General features: G+C 52.7%; 1 protein-coding gene across 1 annotated transcript in view; it reads right to left on the bottom strand.

Annotated features, from left to right (window-relative positions):
- The window catches only part of ARHGEF10 (Rho guanine nucleotide exchange factor 10), a gene marked incomplete at its 5' end in the record, with an annotated part of 87,926 nt that overhangs the window by 11,680 nt on the left and 54,681 nt on the right, over nt 1-21,565 (bottom strand). Inside the window, 8 exon segments of the mRNA XM_082375163.1 lie at nt 7,165-7,307; nt 9,478-9,635; nt 10,245-10,450; nt 12,068-12,154; nt 12,902-13,023; nt 14,379-14,479; nt 14,653-14,780; nt 15,163-15,278. Coding sequence (XP_082231289.1) covers nt 7,165-7,307; nt 9,478-9,635; nt 10,245-10,450; nt 12,068-12,154; nt 12,902-13,023; nt 14,379-14,479; nt 14,653-14,780; nt 15,163-15,278 — 1,061 coding nt within the window.

Raw genomic sequence — 21,565 nt, 5'->3', positions numbered from 1 at the left:
TGGGCTGCGCGTGAAGCCTCAGGTGCCGCTGTCATCCCCATCGTGCCAGGGTGTCCAGCTGGCGCCCCGGATCTCACCTGCCCTCAACAACCTACAGCAAGGGCACCGTCACCCCAGATCCGCAGGTGCTGAGCAGCGCCCCTGGACGCCTGTGGACCATCAGCACCCCCAAACCTGAGCGGGAACGAGGGCCACGTCTGCCTGCGAGGAGGCCTGTACGGGCAGCTAAGCCCCCGCCGAGCTCTCAGGGTCCCCTCGGCGTCCAGCCCCGTCCGGTCCCCGGGTGGCCACCTGCTGCTTCTCCGTTTGACCAGGTCCCTCCCGAGCCTCCGGGCTGTGCTCTGCCCCAGGTCTCCATCCTGACAACCCTGCTCCACGGGGCCCCCGAGAGGGAACTTTTGGAACTTGTCCCCATGGTGGACGGGCCGGTGCTGGGCAGCTGTGGTCACTGCCTACCAGGGATTGGCGGGGGGCAGGTGGGGTGAAGCTGGACACACAGTGAGAAGAAACACTACCCTCAAAGAAGTCCTCTTAGCCCACAGCAGGTCACAATCCTGCACAGCTCTCTAGCCTGAAAAGAGGTAACTTAAAACCCCCTAGGAAAAAAACAGGCTTACACCTCTGTCCCCTTCCTCAAGGACTGAAAACAATGCGGGAGGCTCTTTACGACCCACTATGCGGCCGAGGGGGCCGAAGGCGCCAGCCTCGCACGCCGACCCGTGCGGAAAGCGCTCGTTGGTTAGCCCCTCACGCTGCACCCACCCCGCGCGGCACTGCCGAGCCGCACCGAGGGGGACACGTGAGTCTCTGATTTTATCGGAAGGGAGGCTGCCCGTCCAAGGGCACCACACCTTGTTTTAAGTGAAGACTGCAGCTGGAAAGGCAGGGCTGGAGAGCGGCCTGGGGGTCGCCCTGAAGCCTGGACTCAGGCGTGACAGTGATTCTGGAGTTCGCGGACGCCCCCGACGGCCTGAGCACCCAGTCCTGCCATCACCACGTGCCCGGGGCCGCGCGTTCCCTCCGGAGTCCCCGCGCACCTCCCAGGAGGGAACACGAGGACCCTGCCCTCGGGGCGGGCAACTGGCTCGGGCCCTCGGCCCCTCCTGCAGCCAAAGCCGGGGGGCCGCCCTTTCCTCCGAGATGCCCGTGCTATGCTCACCTCCACAGGCACCTCCCTCCACGCACGTGTGCACCCTCCCACAAAGCGACCCCGATCATCACAGGTCTAATTTAAACACGTGTCAGTGGGGACGAGCCGGTGCCGGCGGTTAGGAAGGAGCCCCGAGTTCTTACAGAGTGAGTCCTCCTGAGTACACACGTATAACTGGAAACGCTGGGCCACACGGCAACTCCACGTTTCACCTTTTGAGGAAGGACAGACTGCTTTCCAACAGCTGCCCCGTTTCACGTCCCCACCAGCGATGCGTGCAGCTCTCGACTTCTCCACGTCCTCTCGGCACTTGTTCATGTCCCTTTTCTGTTGCTGTCATCCTCGTGGGCGTGCCGTGGTGTCTCATGGTTGCTTTGGTTTGCACTTCCCTAAGGACTAAGGATGGTGCACACCCTTCCCTGGGTGGCCGCCTGTGTATCTTTGTAGAAACGTCCGTTCAGATCCTTGGTCCGTTTTTGAACTGGACTATTTTTCTTTTGATCGTTGAGCTGTAAGTTATACAAGCTCTTTGTTACGCACTCTTGGCAGATACACGATTCGTAAGTATTTCCTGCCATTCCGTGGGTCGTCTTTTCACTTTGCGGACAGCCTGTGGAGGTGGCTGGGGCTGCCCTGTACCACAGAAACAGACATGGCTTTCCTCTCTGGCAGGCTTCATGGGGACTAGCTCCCATGCTGTTTTGTGAACCGGTACAGATCCCCTCGGAGGAAGCCCACTGCCGAGACCAGGGCCGCAGGAAGCGGGAGCACGATTTCACGTCCCACTGCCCCGTGTGTCACCGAGCAGTTAAGGTTTCAGCAGCAGAGCGGGGCCGACTGGGAGGAATGGGGCAAGCGGCCCACCCCTCCCCACATGTGCTGAGACGGCCTCACAGCTCTGCGTCTCTGCAGAGGAAAAGCCCGGCTGGTCCTCCAGGTCAGCTCAGGACAAGGCGCTCACTGCTCCCGGAAGGCCATCCCTGGCAGAGCAAGGCAGCTTCCAAAGAGAGGTTAAAAAGGGAAGAAAAACGTCACATGACGCTGAGCAGTCCTTGTGCTACCTGAGCGTAAAGGAGCACAGGACTCGCTCTCCTTCTGGCTGCTGGCTCTTTCACAGCTACTGTCGAAACTTCTTGTGGAAGAAGCGAGAAAGTCACGGTTTGCCGGTCCTCAACCCCAGTTTCTTTCTAAGAACTCAGCAAGCCCGGGGAGGAGGGAGCCCAGAGCCGCTGCTGGTCGGGGCCCACCCTCTCCCTGCCCTCCGGCGGCTCCGTTCGGTTACTGCCTAGGCCACCCCACTCGCATCCTCTGTCTTGCGGGCTATCTTGTCCCACGCGTCCTGCATGCTGCTTCCCGGCCGTCCTGTGGCCACCTCCACCGTTGCAGCGGCCGCCCGGGTCCACCACTGTCTGCTCACGGGTCTTCGGCGTCTCACAACCGGCTGCTTTTCTTTACAGAAGTGCCTCGTTCTGCAAAATCTACCTCAGAGTCTCCCTCTCTGTCCTCCACCCACGGGGAGGGGAATTTTCCCGACAGAGTTCTGGAACAACCTTCTCAGTGGGTCTTCAGTCTCCAATCTCACCCCCCTTTCAACTCCTTGCAAAACAAAAATCCTTGGAGAAGACAGATTTCCTGGCGTCTGTCCCTTGGTTAAATCCCCACACGGCCCCCGTCGTGCACAGCGGCGTGGCGGGGCTCAGGACGTCACGCGCCGACCTGCCCCGGGAACGGAGCCAAGCGCGGCTGCCCTCACGGTCGCGGCCTCGGCCTCGCCAGCGCTGCCCAACAGGCTCCGTGAGCGCTCACGGCAACAGAGGCGGAAACCCCGGGAACCGAGGAGGGGACCGCACGCTCCTGCGCACGAGGGACCAGGTGCCCTCTGGCCACACCTGCGCCAACCCCACGTCCCCACGCTCGGACTCACCCTGCTTCCGGGCAAAGGTCCTCCAGGAACCGCCTTCTCACGTCCTGACACACAGCACTCCTCCTCTGAGATGCCGTGCGTTTTTGCCACCTGCTGAAGTCCTCCTCTCCCCAGACAGGGCGGCTTCACGGGCCTGTGACCCTCGCGGGGTCTCAGGCTCAGAGGGCCCCGCACCTGGCGTGATGCTCTGGCTGCTGGCATCTCGGAATCCGGGCTGACATTGGACATGGGGCCCTGCAGATGCCGTAGCCAGTCCTGACCCCAGACCTGCCCACAGGGGCCAGGTAGCTGGTGTTGCCCTCACCTGTTCTGGCACCGCACCTGGGCTGTGAGTTCTTCCTGGGCTTTGGGTTTTTTCTACAGCACCTGTACTTCTTAAATGCGTGACATGCTTGTGCTGGATGACGGGTGATGTGAACAATACTTTATCTCTGGGATGCTGGCCATTGTCTCCCACCTTCTCAGAGGCTTGGTTTTCTGTGTGAAAACAGGAACTTTGGGCAACAGGGTGTCTAAGTCTCCCACCACCTTGAAATCATGCGGATCTGACGGTCTCTGCAGGGAAGCAGGGCCGGGACCGGCAGTAGGAGTTCAAGAACCGGTCCGCCTGCCAGCTTGGGCCTGTCGCCTCTGTGCCTTGCATTCGTGTCTTTCTATACAATGACGGGAATTTATCTCATCAGGAAAAAAATGCTTCAACTCAGAAAACGCTCTGCTACTAGGTCACCTTTAGTATCTTATCCATTTCATTCTTTCATTCTATTTTTCTCTTCAACGTCGGGGGTAGGGTTGGAAGGAAAGCTTTTTCTTCTTCTCCTGTCCTTCTGTCTGTCTGTCCTGAGTCAGGAACACTGCACGTTGCAGAAATCAAGAGTAAGGAAGAACAGGTCTTACTTTAAACAGCTCCAGTAATTAAACCGAAACTACCTGTGCAATCGGGGCTCCGAGAAACAAAGCTGTGAGGTCAGCACCCGCAGAATCCACAACAAACCGCCTGCTCCTCAACGTCAGGTTGCTTTCAGAGCTGCGTCCATGTTCCTAAAGCTCAACGTTTTCTTAAAAGGCATGAAATAAACCCCGTGAAGAAGGCCCTACGTAGCTGGGAAGGAAGAAAGAAGGCGCCCACCCCCCACCCCAGATCCAGGTGACTGCAGCTGCATTACGTGCATTTAACACTTACGTCTCCCCGTCCGCTTTCCCTGACCTGGCGGGAAGGCGGGGGGTTTTATTCCTGCTGCGCTGGGCACACACAGCCCGCCTGGCTCGGCGTCTCTGGGTGAGGTGCTCGGCGCTGCCCCATCAGGACGCCAAGCTGGCACTGCAGCCCCGCTGTCCCCGCTGCAGCTGTGCCAACCACTGCCTTGCAGAGGCCACCGCGAGAACATTCACGCCGCTGGACCTCAGACCTCGCACCCTGCTCAGCCCAACGCAGAGCGAGTGCAGCCTCGTGGCCCCACGTCGCTGGCCCTACAGACAGGGCACATTCAGGGAGCTTCCCTGTAGCAGCCGCCCTCACCCCAACCAAAGAGGCTGCAGACGCATTGCGGTTTCAAACCTGCAGAGCTGCACCGGAACCCCAACTGTGGTTTCCCTGCCCGGCGGAACTACTGGATAAATTATGTTTTTTTAATAACAGAGTAGATTTTGCTTCTCTCTCTATAAATACATTTACTCATTTGGGTACTAAAAATGCACAGAAAGGAGGCTTTTATTTAAATCCAAATATGTTACTTCTGAGTCTTCAAGATTTACAGCATATACATCCTTTGGAGCACGTGGAAATAACCTTTTAATGGTAATTAGGTCATAACGTTATGTTAGTCTGGAGTCGCCTTGGTGGCAGCTACAGAAACCATCATTCCGGCTTTCGGTACGAATTTATGGCAAAATTAACGTATTGGTTTTGGAGAGATGTTCTAAAGAAAGATTGTTACGTTATTATTCCTTCTCTGTGAAAAGAAACTGAAATACAGACTAACAGAATGCTATTTCTGGCTCTTGTTTATTTACTCCAATAGTAATTTATTCTAGTAATAAATAGCAACCACTACTGGGGCGCTCTTTGCTAGCAATATGACCTCTCATTTTGACGAGGAAGTTGGTTGATCGCCAGCTTACGGATCAGAGCCTGAGGCCCAGGTAAGCGGCTCACCTGCGACCACCGTGCAGTGCAGGGCTGAGTTAGGATCTGCACTCGGACCCTCACTACGTCACCGATAAGGTGCGACACTGCTGGTGTGCAAGGCATTGGAATACAAGCCAGCAGCGGTTACAGCGTCTACAGAGTGCCCTGCGCAGGGGCCGTGGTTAACGACCTCTCCACACTCCACTGAGGGCTTCTTGTTAGTCTGAGGCACGCGAAGTAAAAAGGAGCAGGTGGAGAGAAGTAGAAACAAGAAGTTCCCATAAAAATACTGGGCAGGGACTTCCCTGGCGGTCCAGTGGTTAGGACTCTGCACTCTCACTGCCAAGGCCCCGGGTTCAATCCCTGGTCAGGGAACTAAGATCCCACAAGCCGCGCTGGGCGGTGGGGGGGAAAAAAAAACAAAAAAAAAACGAGCAAAAGCAATTTCACAGGTTTGTCTCCTGCCTCCTATTCTGGACATCAGCCCCGTCTCCTGTACGGCTGGCCGGCTGACCGGCTGACCCTCTGTCACTTGAGGAGGCTCCGTCCTGCGGGCCCCTGGGGAGGTCACGTCGGAAACAACACAGATGGAAGAACGGTGTGCGGTCTGACAGCGAGAGCGCCAGCCTGAGTCCATGCAGGACCGAGCTCCTGGCCGCAGCACCTCGGCTCCCGGGCGTGGACCTGCTCCCCAAGCCACCCACAGGGATTCGGGGCAGCATGTGAAGAGGCGCCAGATCCACAGAGAGATGGGCCCACCCCCTGCAACCCTCACCTGAACACACCTCTCTTCCCACCACCTTCCTCGTGAGGGTCGCGAGATTTTCACTTGTGAGGTAGTTCACTGGCTGCAAAAGCACCCGTGTTAGAGGAGTTTCCTTAGGGCAGCGCGGAGCAAAGACACGGTGATGAACAGACAGGAAATAAGTAGGTCTGTCTCATTTTTAACAATAAAAGGAGTCATATGGCTAAACATATTACATGTGTATCGCATGTTTTAGTAATGTGGCTAAAACATTCAAGAGGTCCAATGAGAAGTGAAATTCATCTTCTCCGTGTGTATATATGTATATACACATATACACGTGTATGTCTACATGTTTACGTACACCCACGTGTGAGTACGCTATCTGTGTGTGTGTATTGTGAGTACGTCGCCTACTTGTATTTCTTCTTCTGTGAGCTGCCTTTTCATGTCCTTTGAACATTTTCTATTAGCCTGGTTTCTTCTTTTTAATTTAACAAGAATTCTCTTTACATAAGAACATTAACACTTGGTGGCAGATGCAGCAAATATTTTACCAATTTTCATTTACGAGAGTTTCAATACAAACAACACATAGTAGATGTCAAAAAGAAAAAGGTTCTAAAACTTTACCAAATTTATCATATTCTTTACCATGGCAACTTCTAGGTATACGACATATCTGGAAAGTTCCCCCCACTGCAAAGTAACGGAACCATCCTACTGTTTGTACCTTGTAAGTCTGTGGCTTTGTTTGTATTCTAACGTCCCTCGTTCTGGAATGCCTGCAACGGTGAAGAGCTGGGGCCTGCGATGCAGTTCTGGTTTCTCCCAATGACTATGATCTCTACTGAATAATCCATTTATCACACCGACTTGAAACGCCTCTTCAACCAAACACTAATTTTCCACATGTCCTTGAAGACTTACTAGTATGTTCATACTGAATATGCCTTTTAAAGTAACGTTTGTATTAACAGCAGGTAAATAACGGACAATCAGTCCATGGATGTGGCTAGACAAGGGCTGTGGGACTTTCGAGTTAATCCTTCCTTCTAAGCCACACTAGGAGGGATTTTCCTTCAGCACAGAGCCGCAGGCAGGACACTGCGTGAGCTTTCTACCCACGAGAGGCGATCTTCGACCTCAGCCTCGGAAGTTAGTCGGACTGGTTCTGGAGTGCGTCTTCCCGCACTGTGTAACCACTTAAAATGACTTACCTCCACGGCGTGAGTCTCCACACTGATTACAGACACTTGACCTCCAGACGCCGCCCACAGTGTGTCTTCCATCATTAGCAGACTTCGAACTGGGAGGACGCTTAATTTTATCACTGTTTGAGGTTCGGAATTCCAGGATCCATCTTAAAAGAAGATATTTCTTTCAATTTCATTCAAATTCAGTTTCTCAAACAGACATTTCTCCGAAGAAGAAATACAGATGGCCAACAGGTACATGAAAAGGTGCTCAACATCACTCATCATCAGGGAAATGCAAATCAAAACCACAGTGAGATATCACCTCCCACCTGTCAGAATGGCCATCATCAAAAACACAAGAAAATACAAGTATTGGTGAGGATGTGGAGAAATGACAACCCTCGTGCGCTCTTGGTGGGAATGTAATACATTGGTGCAGCCACTGTGGAAAACGGTATGGAGGTTCCTCAAAAAAACTAAAAATAGAACTGCCGTATGATCCAGCAATTCTAGTCCTTGGTATATAACCGAACAAAATGAAAACACTTAATTTGAAATGATACTTGCACCCCAATGTTCAATGCAGCACTATTTACAGCAGCCAAGACCTGGAAGCAACCTAAGTTGTCTATTAACAGATGAATGGATAAAGAAGATGTGGTACCTATATACAATGGAATATTACTCAGCCATAAAAAAGAATGAAATCTTGTCATTTGTGACAACACGATGGAACTTGAGGGCATTATGCTAACTGAAATGAGTCAGACAGAGAAAGACAAATGCCGTATGATCTCACTTTTATGTGGGATCTAAGAAAGCCAAACTCACAGAAACAGAGAGTAGAAGGGTGGTTGACAGGGGCTGTGGGTGGGAAAATGGGAGATGTTGGCAAAGGGTTCAAACTTCAGTCATAAGATGAATAAGCTCTGGGGATCTAGTGCACATCATTATGATTACAGTTAACAACACTGTATGATACACTTAAAAGTTGTTAAGAGACTAGATCTTAAATGTTCTCACCACAAAAAAGCAACGGTAAGTATGTGATGTGATGGAGGTGTGAGCTGGCAGACGGCGGTGATCATTCTGCAATATGTATCAAATCAAGACACTGTATACCTTAAACCTACACAATGTTATATGTCAGTTATAGCTCAATAAAGCTGGGAAAAAAGGTTCAAATACTCCCCTCCCCAATTAAATAAATCAAAATGAAGCCTAAATAAATTCATAACACTGGAAGAAATGGACATAAACACTCCAAATCAAGTTGGGAAGCTTGCTAGACCAGACATACTATAGTAATTTCAAAATTTCAACTAGTTAATAATTCCCATGAAATTTAATCTCTACCGGAGCAGTGGAAAAAACAACTTGAATGAGCAAAGCCGTGCTACCAAAGCTGGACAAAGGTTGCAGAGAAGAGAAACAGAGAATCCCACGATAAACACTCACGTGATTCTAAATAAATGTGTATTTAAACACAAATCACATCCAGCAGGAGAGAAACAACGCGTCCTCCGCAGAGTAATCATCCCCGAGGTGCCCCTGATCCTGACACCCGCCCCCCACCCCCGGAATCCGCCTTTAGAAGGAACTGCCTCTGCCTTTCCAGCCCCTCGCGTCCCAGGGACCTGCAGCGGCTCCAGCCTCAGGACTCCTGGGATGGCCGCTCATCCTCCAGGGCTCGCCTGACTGCCGTCCTCCAAAGAGCCTGGACCCCAGTGCCTGCAGGCGCTCCTCCCAGAGCTCCTGAGCCCCCCAGTCTCCCCCGCAAGCTGGCCTAAGCCCTAGTTTTATGGTCTGTTTATGGTACAACCCCTCAGGGTGTGAGAAGTAGGACCCGCTGGAACGTGTGCCCACAGGTGATCAACCCAGGGTCTCCTGAACCAAGCTGACAATCAGATTCTCCCTGTGGTGATGATGACACCGGGCCCCCAGCCTTGGGGGGGGGGTCCCGGGGGGTCCCAAGCACCAGGCTGGTGACAGCCACACCACGCCGAAGGGGCATGCACTTCACTCCATCCCAAAAGAGAAGCCCCGAGGGCCTCGAGCAGGGGCAGGATAAAGGCCTGCAATGAACTCATCACTTTGAGGAACACAGAGAAGCCAGCAGGAGGACGGACTCTGCAACGACTTGCGCTGCTCTTGGCGGGTGGTGGTCTATCTCACACCCTCCTTTCAGGACCGAGCGAGTCACAGGTGCCTTGGGACGAGGGGTGACAAAAGCCGATGGAATGCGAGGCTCGGTGCAGAGTGAAACTCCCTCACCCCACCCCAGGCGCGGCAGTGACCCCTGCCACCCTGCAGACGCGTCTGCGCCACGCTCACCGTCCGCTCTGGCGTACACGGCCACGGCCCCGTTGACCAGGCCGGCGTACAGGCTCTGGGGCGTGCAGGCCAAGCTCATGACCGTGGATTTCTCGGGAGTGAAGAAGTGCTGGAGCCGCACCTTCTTGGAGCCTTGGCTGCTTTTATAAATGGAAATGCTGGAAAAGAGAAATGTCAGCTCATGGGTACGTTCGCTCACAAGGAAAAGTGCCAGCCTGCCGAGCCGGAGAACCACGTTCAAGCTTCCTGCCCGTCCCCGCATCCTCCCACGCCTTCCAGAAACATCCCACTTGGCCGTATTGTAAAGACTGCTACCACTTTGATCTCTTTTTTCTTTTAAAAGAGAAGTTCTGCGTTATTAACCAAACAAACAAACAAACAAACACCTTAGTTCTTCCTATAGATCTAGGAACTTCACATCAGGAAAATCATCGTAACTCTCCTTTACACTCTGACCATGTTCCTTGTGAGAATAACACAGAACAAGACTCTGTTTCATTCCAAAGTGCAAGAGTGACATGCACTTTAAAGCATGAACAAGAACGAAGCGTGTCCACGGCAAAGGGCAGGAAGAACTAGAACTTTCCCCGCAAGGAGTTGTTGCCCCCCGGGGTTTCCTAGGGTAACTTCCTCACTCACTGGCTCCTTCAAAAGTCCTGGACCCAAGAGTCTCCACCCGCGTCCCAACGGAGGGGGGTCAGGGAGGGGCCGGCGGACTCCGCCGCCTCGCGGCTGGCAAAGCCGCGGGGCCCGTGTGCAATGCTCACCTCCCCTCCTCCGTCCCCAGGCAGACGGTGGGGACGCCCAGCACTCGGCCCCCCGTGCTCTCGGGCCCCCGGGGCCTGTCCTCTGCGGGCACGTACACCATGCACAGGACGCGGGACTCCACGTTGAAGCACTCGATGACCTTGGGGCTGGAGTTTTGAAAGGAGACGATGGCTATCTGACCCATCTGACTGGTGCAGCTTCCGATCTGGGGGGGTTCGGGAGGGAAGAAGTGGGCTGGAAGGGGCTCCACAGCATATGCACAGCTGACACCCCACGGCCACGGCCACGGCCACGGCCACGGCCATGGCAGGATCCGGCTCCCACGTGGGAACCAGCTCGCCGACGAGGACCAGATAACCTTTAAGCAGTCTGCTCACAGAGCCCCGCTCCCTCTGCAACGTGTTTAATTAGGTCATCTTTTTCTTTAAATTTTAATAACAAGAACACAGCTTTGTCTTTGTAAAAGTCACATTTATATCCTTTAAAAACCACACACCTAGCACCACAGGATGGTAAAGGCCTATCGGTGCACAATTCGAAGTCTGAAAAAGCAGGCTGGTATCAATTTTAAACCAGGCCTTGCCTGAAAAAACAAGGACTTAAAAAGAGACAAAAAGGGGTGAGAATGGATCTCAAAGTGAGTCCCCAGCATTTAACACATCAGGGAGTGTTGTTGTTTTTCTAGAACTTGTACTACTGCTGCCATGATATTTATGAGCCCCCTGTTTGCTGGATCACTTAGGAACACTCAGCAAGGTTTGTTTCCCAACTTAAACCTAAATTTGATTGTCTGTTCAGTGGGAAGGAGCTGGATCCTGTTACCAGGGAAGAGCATGCCCGGCTCTACAAGAGAACGCTCGCCTGGTTCCGGGTTCTTCACAAATTCCTCTCCTTTTCCATCAATATTGAGGATGTCGTGACCCTCTCCTTATTCTAACGGATTTTTCCCTTCTGATCAATAAGCATCCTGCCTTTCCTGGGACAATGTCAAACTGCCAAGCCCGCTCAGGCCGACAGGAAGCGGGGGGTCTGACCAGGTGCAGGTCCTGAGATGGAAAAAACTTCCTCTAAAATTCAAAAACCCTGAGGGAATTCAGCCCATCCCTTCGTTCTGGGCTGAGTGCAGAGAGATATCAGCTCATCAGGCTGTTTTCTTTCCAAAATCCAACCAGGGACTTCAAGCAGGCCAGCGCTCTGGCTGTGAGACGGGGCGGGGTGTGTGGGGAGTTAAGCGGAGTCAGGACACCCGGGAGACAGCCAGGTGGGGCTGGGAAAGGACAGAGGGCCCATCGTGGAGGAGGTCTGGCGGCTCCCCGCGAGGGGGGCACCAGGAGACCTGAAAACGCACCACACGAGCAATTCCTCTGGTTTGCATGAGCCAGCAATGTCTACTGCAAACGCAGGACCATTCAAAGGCAGCGCTTCATTTGGAAGAAACTAATTTTAACTGCTAAGTTCCCAGCGTAAACAGCCAGCATGGTCTTGGAAGAGAAAAAACTCCATGCCATTTAACCGCCCAAATAGAAAAAAATCTTTCAATGCTTCTATTAGTTAATGGACTTTGGACTGAATTTAATCTGGTTAAGTTTTACAGGAAAAAGCAAAGAGAGAAATGTTTTAATGCCTTAGATTTCGACACCTTTTCCAAAAGTGATCAGCCCCCTTTCCTGTTTGTGACCCCCATGTTTATAAACACAATTTGGGACACACCAGCCACTAACAACGAGCTATCGGACCACTCAGATCTGTCATTTCTCATCTCATTAGCTGTGGATATGGATTCTTCGTGAACTTGCATTAAAAACAAACAAAAGCATCTTACCCACAGGAAACCATGAGCCGTGGAAAACGAGTCTGGCTGATTCTCATTATTTAGGTAAGGCTCAGGATTATAAACGGCACATTCGATCTAAAGGGGAGAAAAAAATCAAAGGCCCGAATTTAAAATGGGACTCAGAGGAGGCCAGAAGGCATGTCTTACACGGATGACAGCACTCTGACATAAACCACAGCAACTCCAAAGACTAAGAGAGAAGAAGATCGATGTATGAGTCTCAGAAATTTGCTTTTTAGAAGCAACACCTAAGTGTGCCCCGGGCAGCTGCAGCTCTGGGTTGAGGCCACACCGACAGGGCCCTTGCCTCTCCCGGGGAGCAGGTTCTGCCAGCGGGAATGGTCCCCACCAGCTGAGGGAGCTCCAGGGAAGCCCAGGCTCCAGGACTGAGTGTCGGCCAGAGACCAAAGTGAGAAAGAAAAATGTGTTTCTTAGAGAGAGGCACACCCACACGTCTCTGCAGTCTGTGTGGACACCGGCCGCAGTGCTTGAGTCCACTGCACAGGGACACTGACAGAACGCCACCTGCAGACGGGCTTTGCTTCAGCCAAGAGTGGGCACCATGCTTCGCGCCACCGGAAGGTCTCCAATTATGACCACGTGGAAGACGAGCCGCCCAGCGAGGGGCACGGAGTTGCTGGACCTCAGCCGCTGGGTCTGATCGCGGGGCCTCGGAGGAAGGCCCAGCACCGGCTCCGGATGAGCAGCCTCTGGCTTCCGACCACCACCCTCCTAAATGACTTCTCCACAAACGGGCCCTGGAGGGGCCACACCCAAGGCTGCCCCGGCGCCCCTTCCTGGTAACCGCCTGCCGCCCGTCACCTTGAACTCCTGCTGCTTGGCCACCGTCACGGGCATGTGTCCCACAAGGAGGGGGTGTCTCTCCTTCTTGATCTGATTCCCGTCGTCCTCCACGTAGAACCAGCCCAGGTGGTTCTCTTCCTCTGTGCCCGCGCCGGGAGAAGGGAACAGAGGTGGGCAATGAGCACAGGCCCGGCGGCAGGGGGAGAGTCTGGCCCCTACTTTGGGTAAGACTGGAGAACTGAGGGTTTTCCTTCTGGAAAACAGCACAGCCTCTGCTCACGGGGGAGGCTGCAGACTTGCGGCTTTATGAGGCGAGCGCTCTGGCCCGAGTCTAAGGGACGCCCACTGCCACGTTCCCGCCTCGTGGACCAGCCATCGGCTGGGGGCAGGGCCACTGCGAACCATCAAAGCGTAAACCACCTGTCTGGTCTGTTTTCCTCCGTCCCTTTTTCAAACTAACTGAGATGTTTATATTCAAACACCAGGGACAGAATGAGAAGTTTTCTAACATGGCACAAAACCATGGGATAAAAAAGTAGGACGAAAATGAAGAAATGTTTTACTGCAAAGCAAGTCGTCCATCTCAGCTTTGAAAACGTGACGCATCTGAAGATAAACAGGAGCTTATCCTCAGAGCCTATCCGGGTCCTTGTTCACGGGGTCACCCTGAACCTGGCCTGATAAACCACTGAGTCATTCAGGGAGGGAGGGAGCCCTGTTCCGAGGGTCACAGGCCTCCCGGATGGCCCTCCTGCCACCAGCCTCAGATCACAAGGCCTATTTCTCTTCCGTATTTTATTTTCGGTTAACATTTCGGATTGTTTTGCACCTGAATGAGAGTTTTACACACACACAGACGCAGGACATCCCCGTGTTCTGAGTAACAGACCTGTGTGTGTGTAAATAACATCCATATATCTTATCCCACCCACCCATCTATCTAAATGTCTGATACACAGATCAAAAGACTGCAAGGCTAAAGGGACGTAGGGACAAGAAAATAATCAGAGTCACTCCCATCTCTGATAGAACCACAGGACTTATTTTTCGTGCTCAGAGGGTCTTCAGGGACAATTCGGTCCACTCCTGTGTTTTATTTCACAGTTGAGGGGTGAGGAAACAGGCTGAGATGAACCATCACTTTCTCATCCTGTGGGCCAGGCCCAGGGCTGGGTCCTGCCTCACAGGCCACAGACTCAAAGGACTTTCACTTGTGTCGAACCATCTCAACTAATATTAATGTTTTGTTATAATAAAAGTGAGGTTTTTTCCCTACAACCCTTAAATTATAATACAAACGTCTTAAAAATCACTGCACTAGGGTTGATTTTTCCCACGTGGAAACCTTCTTTCAGGTGAATGGATGAACCTATTGTAAAGTTTACTTCTCAGCCATGACCTTATCTTCTTGGGCGTGCATTTCATCACAGAATAGGAACGGACATGGTGTCTTGTTTGAACATGCCTCATTTAGCTGAGATCAACCGGCTCTTACCAAGTGCGAGCTTGGCCATCTGCAGGTTGTTGATCCAGGACTCCTTGATGGCGGCGGTGAAGGTATTGAACACGGCGGTGAAGAAAGTCGGCCGGCCGGACCTGCCGGGGAGAAGAAAAGACAATTCACTCCACGCAATGGGCTCCATCGTGTGAAACCCAATCACGGGGCCTGCCCCTCAGATACAATCCCCAAACCGCGAAGACATGCACGTCATGAAAAAGGGCCCTGTTCTTAGTTCTGGCCCGGAGGCTCCCTTCCGACGTTTACTGACTTGTCCTGCTTCCCCGGGAGCTGTAACTGGATCCGACAGCAGTCGGCCGCTCTGATCTCCTCTTCCTTCTTCAAAATAAGTCTCTGTAAACCTGAGGTCCAGTCGTGGGCTACCGACTGGTTCAAGTTCTAGGAAGGAAATGCACAAGCACACGTAAAGATGTTAATAAGACAGGACCATCCCGAGGGAGAGAAAAAAAGTGATGCCAAGACATGAAAAACCCAGGGAGACCAGTAACACTCATCTGATCAGGAGAAAAGCACCTTTGGGAGGCGGGTCACGTGGTGCTGGGACATTCCTAAGAGAACTGACGCTCAAGTCAGCCTCCGGATGAACAAAAGTTACACCAAAAGCGCTTCACCTTCTCCGAAATAGGAGAAAATACACGATCAGATCGATTCTTAAAGTAACATCAGGTCTCGCTTTGGGCAGAATTGGGAGGTGGGATCACAGCTGACAACGACTTAGAAATTAAAAGAGAATTTTAAGCCAAGTGGCTTCGACTGTCACCTGATAGTTTCCTTTGAGGTTTCCAACCAGTTGAGTGATTTGACCGATGACATTTAAGTCATGCAGCAAGTTTTGTAAATCTTGATACAGCTGCCCCGGCCCCATGTAAACTCTGTCTGCAAAACAAGACAACAAAAAGAGCACAAATCTCAAGCGTGTTCACGCCGGGGCTTGAGGAAGGAGACACAAGAAGGGAGTCTAGTTCATCCAGATTTTTCTAAAAGAGAACGTTTGCAAGTAAGTAGATGCTTTTCCCTTTCCGACCTTTCATTTTGACATAATTTTAGACTTTACAGAAAAGCTGCAACAGCACAGAGTTCCCTGCACCAGGTCTTGGATGTTAACCTCGAAGAACCACAGAAGCATCGTCCAAAGCAGGAATTCACATTGCTGCAGCAACACCGGCCAGCGCAGGCTCTACTCAGACCTCACTGGCTTCCCCACGGAGGCCGGTTTCCCAGGGACCCAAAGGCGGGCCCCACGACGCATGAAGCTGTCACAGCTCCGTAAGTCTCCTCCAATCTGCTAGGTCAGTGCCTCAGGCCATCTCTCCCTCATGACCTTGACATTTTTGAAGGACGCTGGTGAGTTAGTCCATCGGATGTGTCACAATTTGTATTTTTAAAGCACTGTTGATGTAATCACTATTAGTAAAAGGTCCCTGGTCTCTAGAAACGACCTTTAATCGCAACCAAAGTTTCAACAACCGCGCTCCTCCCAACACCAACGTGAGCGCCCCAGTGAGCCTTCTCTAACGCTTTTTTAAAAGGATGGAGAGAAGGCCTGCAATGAGCTGGGTGGGTGCACAGGCTCCCAGCGCCCACGAGAACAGCACCCACCGCTGACTCGGGCTGATCATTTAGCCAAATGATCTAAGTCTGGGGGTACATAAAGCAAACGGTTAGCACACAAAGAGTTCTGAAGCTACTGGAGGGTTTCGGGAGTGAAGTGGGTGGGTGGTGAGGATGGTGACTATCTACGCACCTCAGTGTAACTCTTGCCTGACCGGTGGAGTCATCTGGAAGCCCTGTGTGAGCAACCATCCCAGGGGGACAGTGCAGAGATTTGGAGCTGATTTAGAACTCTGTGTCTGTAACCAAGAGGATCATAAATGAATAGGTACCTGTAAAGCCTCTTTACTCTTTATCAGAGAGTAGGTAAAATGCAAGGTTCAGACAGAGACAGCGGAACAAGAAAGAAAAGGAAGGAAGGAAGGAAAGGGCAGATTCCTCTGTGCACCTTCCGAACACACAGGGATGCCCTGGAGGTGGGCGGAGGGTCCTCGGTGTGAAAACAAGAAGGGCTCGGGCAGCCCCAGGGCAGCCGCACTCGGACTCCTGGGTCACCAGGAGCCTCCTGCCAATCCGACACACTGGACTGATGCCGTCCACCGCCCGGCAGCTGGGACCCGCCAGGCCCAGCCTGTCCAAGCAGAGGGAGGGCGGGGTGGGAGCCGCCGAGGACGAGGCCCAGCGTCCAGGGTGGTCTAGAGTCACGTGTCGGAGCAGAGAGGTCGGCCGGCGCCCGGGACAGGCTCTGGAGACGGGGAAGGACAGGAAACGGGAGGTCACAGGACCGGGCCTGGTTCCCCCTTAAAGCTGCGTTCACGAGGCCCCACCAGCCCCGTCCTATCTCATCAGGGATAAAACCAACGCTGCCTGAGTCACCCCATCCCTGGAGGGAGAAGAGGACTTTTCCTGGCCGGTTAGAGAATCTTCCTTATTGGGACTAGAAAGAGTTTCTCTGCCTTTACCCAACGTGAAAACATCTCAAAATTCACACACGTGGTGAGCGTCAGAGCTGCTTTATGGAAGGGCACGCTGGGGACACAAACACACAAACAGCAAATAAGATCCTAATGAACCCAGAGGACGCGCACGAAAAACCACAGCATCCACTCAAGTTACACAAAACAGAACAAAGAGCCGTCGTTCTTTTCCCAAACGCTACTTTCAGTTTAGGAGAATTTCTTTTTCTGGCTAAATTCATATAAACAACAGATCTGCAAATCAAGATTTCTGTTGGGTGGATTTCCCACCATCTGGTCACAATGCCCAGCACCCTGGGTTTCTGGGAGCAGACGGCTTCTCACTGCGCCCGTCTCCATGGAAACCCCTGCAATGTGGCTTGAAAATGCAGGGTTTGAAAGCTCAGTGGAGTCCATGTGCCAAGGAAACGGCAACACTGCCCAGGGGCTCCCGGGGGTGCGGACTCAGGCCCCGGCGGGGGCGGACCGGCTGCAGCCTGAGGCCGAGGCCCCGGCGCAACACCAGCCACCGGGGTGGTGGGAGAGTCCAGCGCCGCCGGGGGGTCTCCAGGCAGGAGGCGGGGCGAGGAGGAGTAAACAGGGTGCGGAGACACCGCAGACGGAATCCAACCCAGAGACAGTGGGCGGTCCTGGGGTGGCGAGGGGGACGCAGGGCGGCGGCTGAGTAAACACCCCGCTGAACAAGAGAGGCAGCCCTGCCCCACCCAGCAGTCCGCAGGCCTCGGGACAAGCTCTCCTTTCCAGAACTTTCCTTTCATTCAGAAAAGTTTGATAGCTTACAGATCAAGGACTTTTTTTTAATGAGGAAGAACGGACTGTTAAAATTACGCATCTTCAGGGCACAGTCTGGCGACTGGATACGCACACGTCTGTGGGCGCCTCTCTCCCCGCCTCCCGCCTGGACCGCACGGTGGCCTCTGCCCGGCAGACCAGCCCCCGCCGGGCACCCTGTCCCTCTCGGGCAGCTGCTTCCGCACGGGGAACACACTTCTCTGCTTCCTCGGACGGCGAGGCTGGTGCCTACAGAGGAGCCCGGGTCTAACAGGGAACTTTCCCTCTTTCTCCTTCCAGAACGAAGTCGACCCAAAGTCGCATCTGCAGCTGGAAGAAAGCGTGACGCCCTGCAGGGCGAGCATCAGCTCCGGCCCTGGACCCCGGGTCCAGGCCCCCTCCGTCTGCCTCTGAGAAGGAGCAGAGCTGGCCTCACGCGCAAGGTTAAAGCCGACCTCACGCAGGTTTCACTTCTGTTTGTATCATGAAGAGCGCCTCCTCCCTGCCCCTGAGCACTTGCTTCTTGTTTATTCTTCGCACTTCGTCTTCAGCTGGGTTCACTTCTCCGGTCTTCGCCTCCCACCCCGGTCTCTGCGCGTGACTGTGGAGACCCTCCCGCGTCCCCCGAGGGGCTCAGTCCTCCTCACCCCCTGCCCGGATGCCGCTCCCTGGAGGGTAAGGATGCTTCGGTCTCTTGCAGCTTTTTTTTTAAGATATTTTTTTTTGGATGTGGACCACTTTTAAAGTCTTTATGGAATTTGTTACAATGTTGCTTCTGTTTTATGTTTTGGTTTTTTGGCCAAGGAGGCATGTGGGATCTTAGCTCCCCGACCGGGGATCGAACCCGCTCCCCCGGCATTGGAAGGCGAAGTCTTAACCACTGGACCGCCAGGAAAGTCCCTCTTCCAGCGTACTTTTAATCATGGCAGTAGCCCCCCCACCTCGTTCCTGAGCTGCTGTACCCACTGCCCCCGCTTCCCCCTTCACAGCCAGATGGCAGGGATCCGGGCACCTGTGTTAGATTTCAGCCTACAGGGGACACGCAGTAAATGCTTCAGGATGGGAAGGGACACTGGTCCAGGCAGGCTGTCAGGCTGGCCTTCCATTCTCTCTGCAAAGTTCCTGATGGCAAACAAGGGCCCCATTTCCAAACAGGGGCGCCTGGCCCCCTGGAACTGCCATGGGTCCCCCTGCGGGCTGCCGGCAGGGGGTGGGGGGTGGGGTGGGCACAGGGCAGACGACCGCCGACACGCACGTCCGCGCCGTGTCCACCACGGTCCTCCCCGGCCTGCGTCCCTGCCCCACGACAGGAAAGCTCCACAGCTGGACGCTGGTCCAGCCGCTCAGCCCCCCAGAGCCCAGGCCGGTCCTGCGCCCCTACAGTGTGTCTCGCCCGCGACAAAGAGGCCCAGCTACGCGTCTGGCTTTTACTGCCCATTTTAAGGATTAAGTAACAACGTGGAGAGCAATGGGCGCGATTTTTACGAGATGGCACGTATCAGTATTTGCACATGAAAAAGTGCTTCCCTTTAATACCAGATCCAGCTGCTTCTCACCTGTTGAAATGTCTCAGGAACCTCTCCTTGGGAAGCGTTTGCTGCTGGGTGGTGAAGGTTTCTCCTTCTTGTGTACGTGACTCTCTGAGGGTCCGGCAGCTCATCCCCCCAAGGCCCCCGCGGAGCTGGCACTGTGGCCACGGCCCCTCACACCCTCCACGGCGCCCACCTGGCACAATTCCTTGCAAACTGGGGGCGCTTTAGGGCCCACTTGTGGGAACTAAATGAAGAAAACACTCTACAGTGTCACCTTCTTTCTGGCAAAAGGGAAATCTATTTTCTCATAAACCCACCTCCTGAGACAGCGTGGAGCAGGGTGAAAATAAGACGCAATTAGCACAGAATTTTGCAAAGTCAGTTCCAGGGCTTGGAAGCTTAAACCAACCCAGGGACCCCAGCTTGCAGGGCCCTGCACTAGAGGGAAACGTTTAAGGCCATCACGTGTCACAACTCAAGGACACGGAGGGTGCAAAGCAAAGGCACGCAGCAGGGGCCACGCTGTCTCCACCGCTGAGTAACAGACCCAATCTTGCAGCACTGAGCTTCAGAACAGAGTTGTTCAAACAGCAGAACAGTCACATGAATATCGACGGGGAACAGGACTTCTAACTTAGCTGATGGGCCTTGAGTCCCGTCTTCCAGCACATACAGAATTAGCACACTTTAGTTTGTTAAAAACCATTTCTTTTAATCTAGAAGGCATTTTGAAAACCATCTACTCCACACTCCCCTTTCACAGCTCAGAGCTAAAAATTAAACCCACTTTAAGGATGAGGAAACTACAGAGGCACGCACTAAACCAGGATCCCAGGCAAACATCTGCGCCCACGGCGCTGACTGCATCTGCCAGCATCGCCCCTGATCTCCAGACTCGGTACCCAGAGCCTCCTGTCCCCCACCCCCGCCCCCCCGCACTGTCTGTCCACTTGGCACCTCGACTGGTAACACTCTGCACTTAAAATGGGTGAATTGTGTTCATGTGTATCATTTTTTTTTGGATTCCACATATAAGTGATATCATATGATATTTCTCTTTCTCTGACTTACTTCACTCAGTATGACAATCTCTAGGTCAACCAGAGGGAAAGAATCAGGGGGGGAAGGATAGTTAGGGAGTTTGGGATTGACATGTACACACTGCTATATTTAAAATAGATAACCAACAAGGACCTACTGTGTAGCACAGGGAACTATACTCAATATTTTGTAATAACCTATAAGGTTAAATCTTACAGGGAAAAGAACTTGAAAAAGAACAGATATATGTATATTTATAACTGTATCATTTGCTGTACACCTGAAACTAACACAACATTAGATTGTTAATCAACTATACTCCAAAATAAAATAAAAAGTTAAAAAGAAGCAACACGTAACTAGGACTATTAAAAGAGTTTTGGACAACGTGAACACCAGGATGGGCAGCGGCTCTGCAAAGCGCCCTTCCCAGGACACCTGGACCGAGAACACGTCCTCCCCGGGAGTCTCCCCACCTGGAAACCTGCACCAAGACACCAGCCAGTCAAACTCCCACTGTCACAATCTGTTGATGATACAGACCTGTTAAGGGACGAATGGGCACCTTAATTCTTTCTCCTCAAGAAGCCAGCATTGCCTAAACATTAACAATCACCTTCACTCTGCTCTCCTTTATTCCAAGAGACAGATATTTTACTGCGTTATCAGCAACTGCTTTGTTTTCCTTCTCTGACCTTAGCCTTTGTTCTCCTGGCGTCCGACCACACATGTAATGGAAACCATAAGAGTAAGAGGATCCCTGGATGGAGATGGATCAAGGGCCCCCGATTCTACAGCAACTTCTCAGGTCTTGAGGTCTATCTGGGGACCACTCAGTGGTCTCGGTCCTGCCTTTAAGGACTTAGCAGTATCACCAGTTGTAAAGCCAGAGTGAGCAGCTAGATAACCTGGAAGCAAAGTTCTCCTTAAACTCATAATGAAGAAGAAGATGTACTCTGCAGAGTGACACACTTTCTTCTGATGGACAATGGGGACTACGTATCTGCATCTGCCGTAGCTGACAGGAGCTTGTGATAACATCTAGGGCTCAAATGCAGCAGTAAACTTAGTCCAGGTTCTTTCTTGCGTGTAATATTTTACAAATTAAGTCATCCTGCTTTCTGCTTTTTAATACTGCTGACTTGAATCTTATTCTAAGTTGGCTCAGTGCGAACCATAAATTAGAAGTTGAACGTGAGAACGCAGTGTTCCCTGTAACACAGCATCTATTTCATGGATTGAAGGCGTCCTCGGAGATCTGAACACAATGAGGCAATCTTGATCACAAACC

Source organism: Balaenoptera borealis, assembly GCF_965194805.1.
Source record: "Balaenoptera borealis genome assembly, chromosome: 21".
Classification (NCBI taxonomy): domain Eukaryota; kingdom Metazoa; phylum Chordata; class Mammalia; order Artiodactyla; family Balaenopteridae; genus Balaenoptera; species Balaenoptera borealis.
The sequence above is the reverse complement of the archived record's forward strand: the minus strand, read 5'-3'. Positions and strand labels throughout refer to the sequence as shown.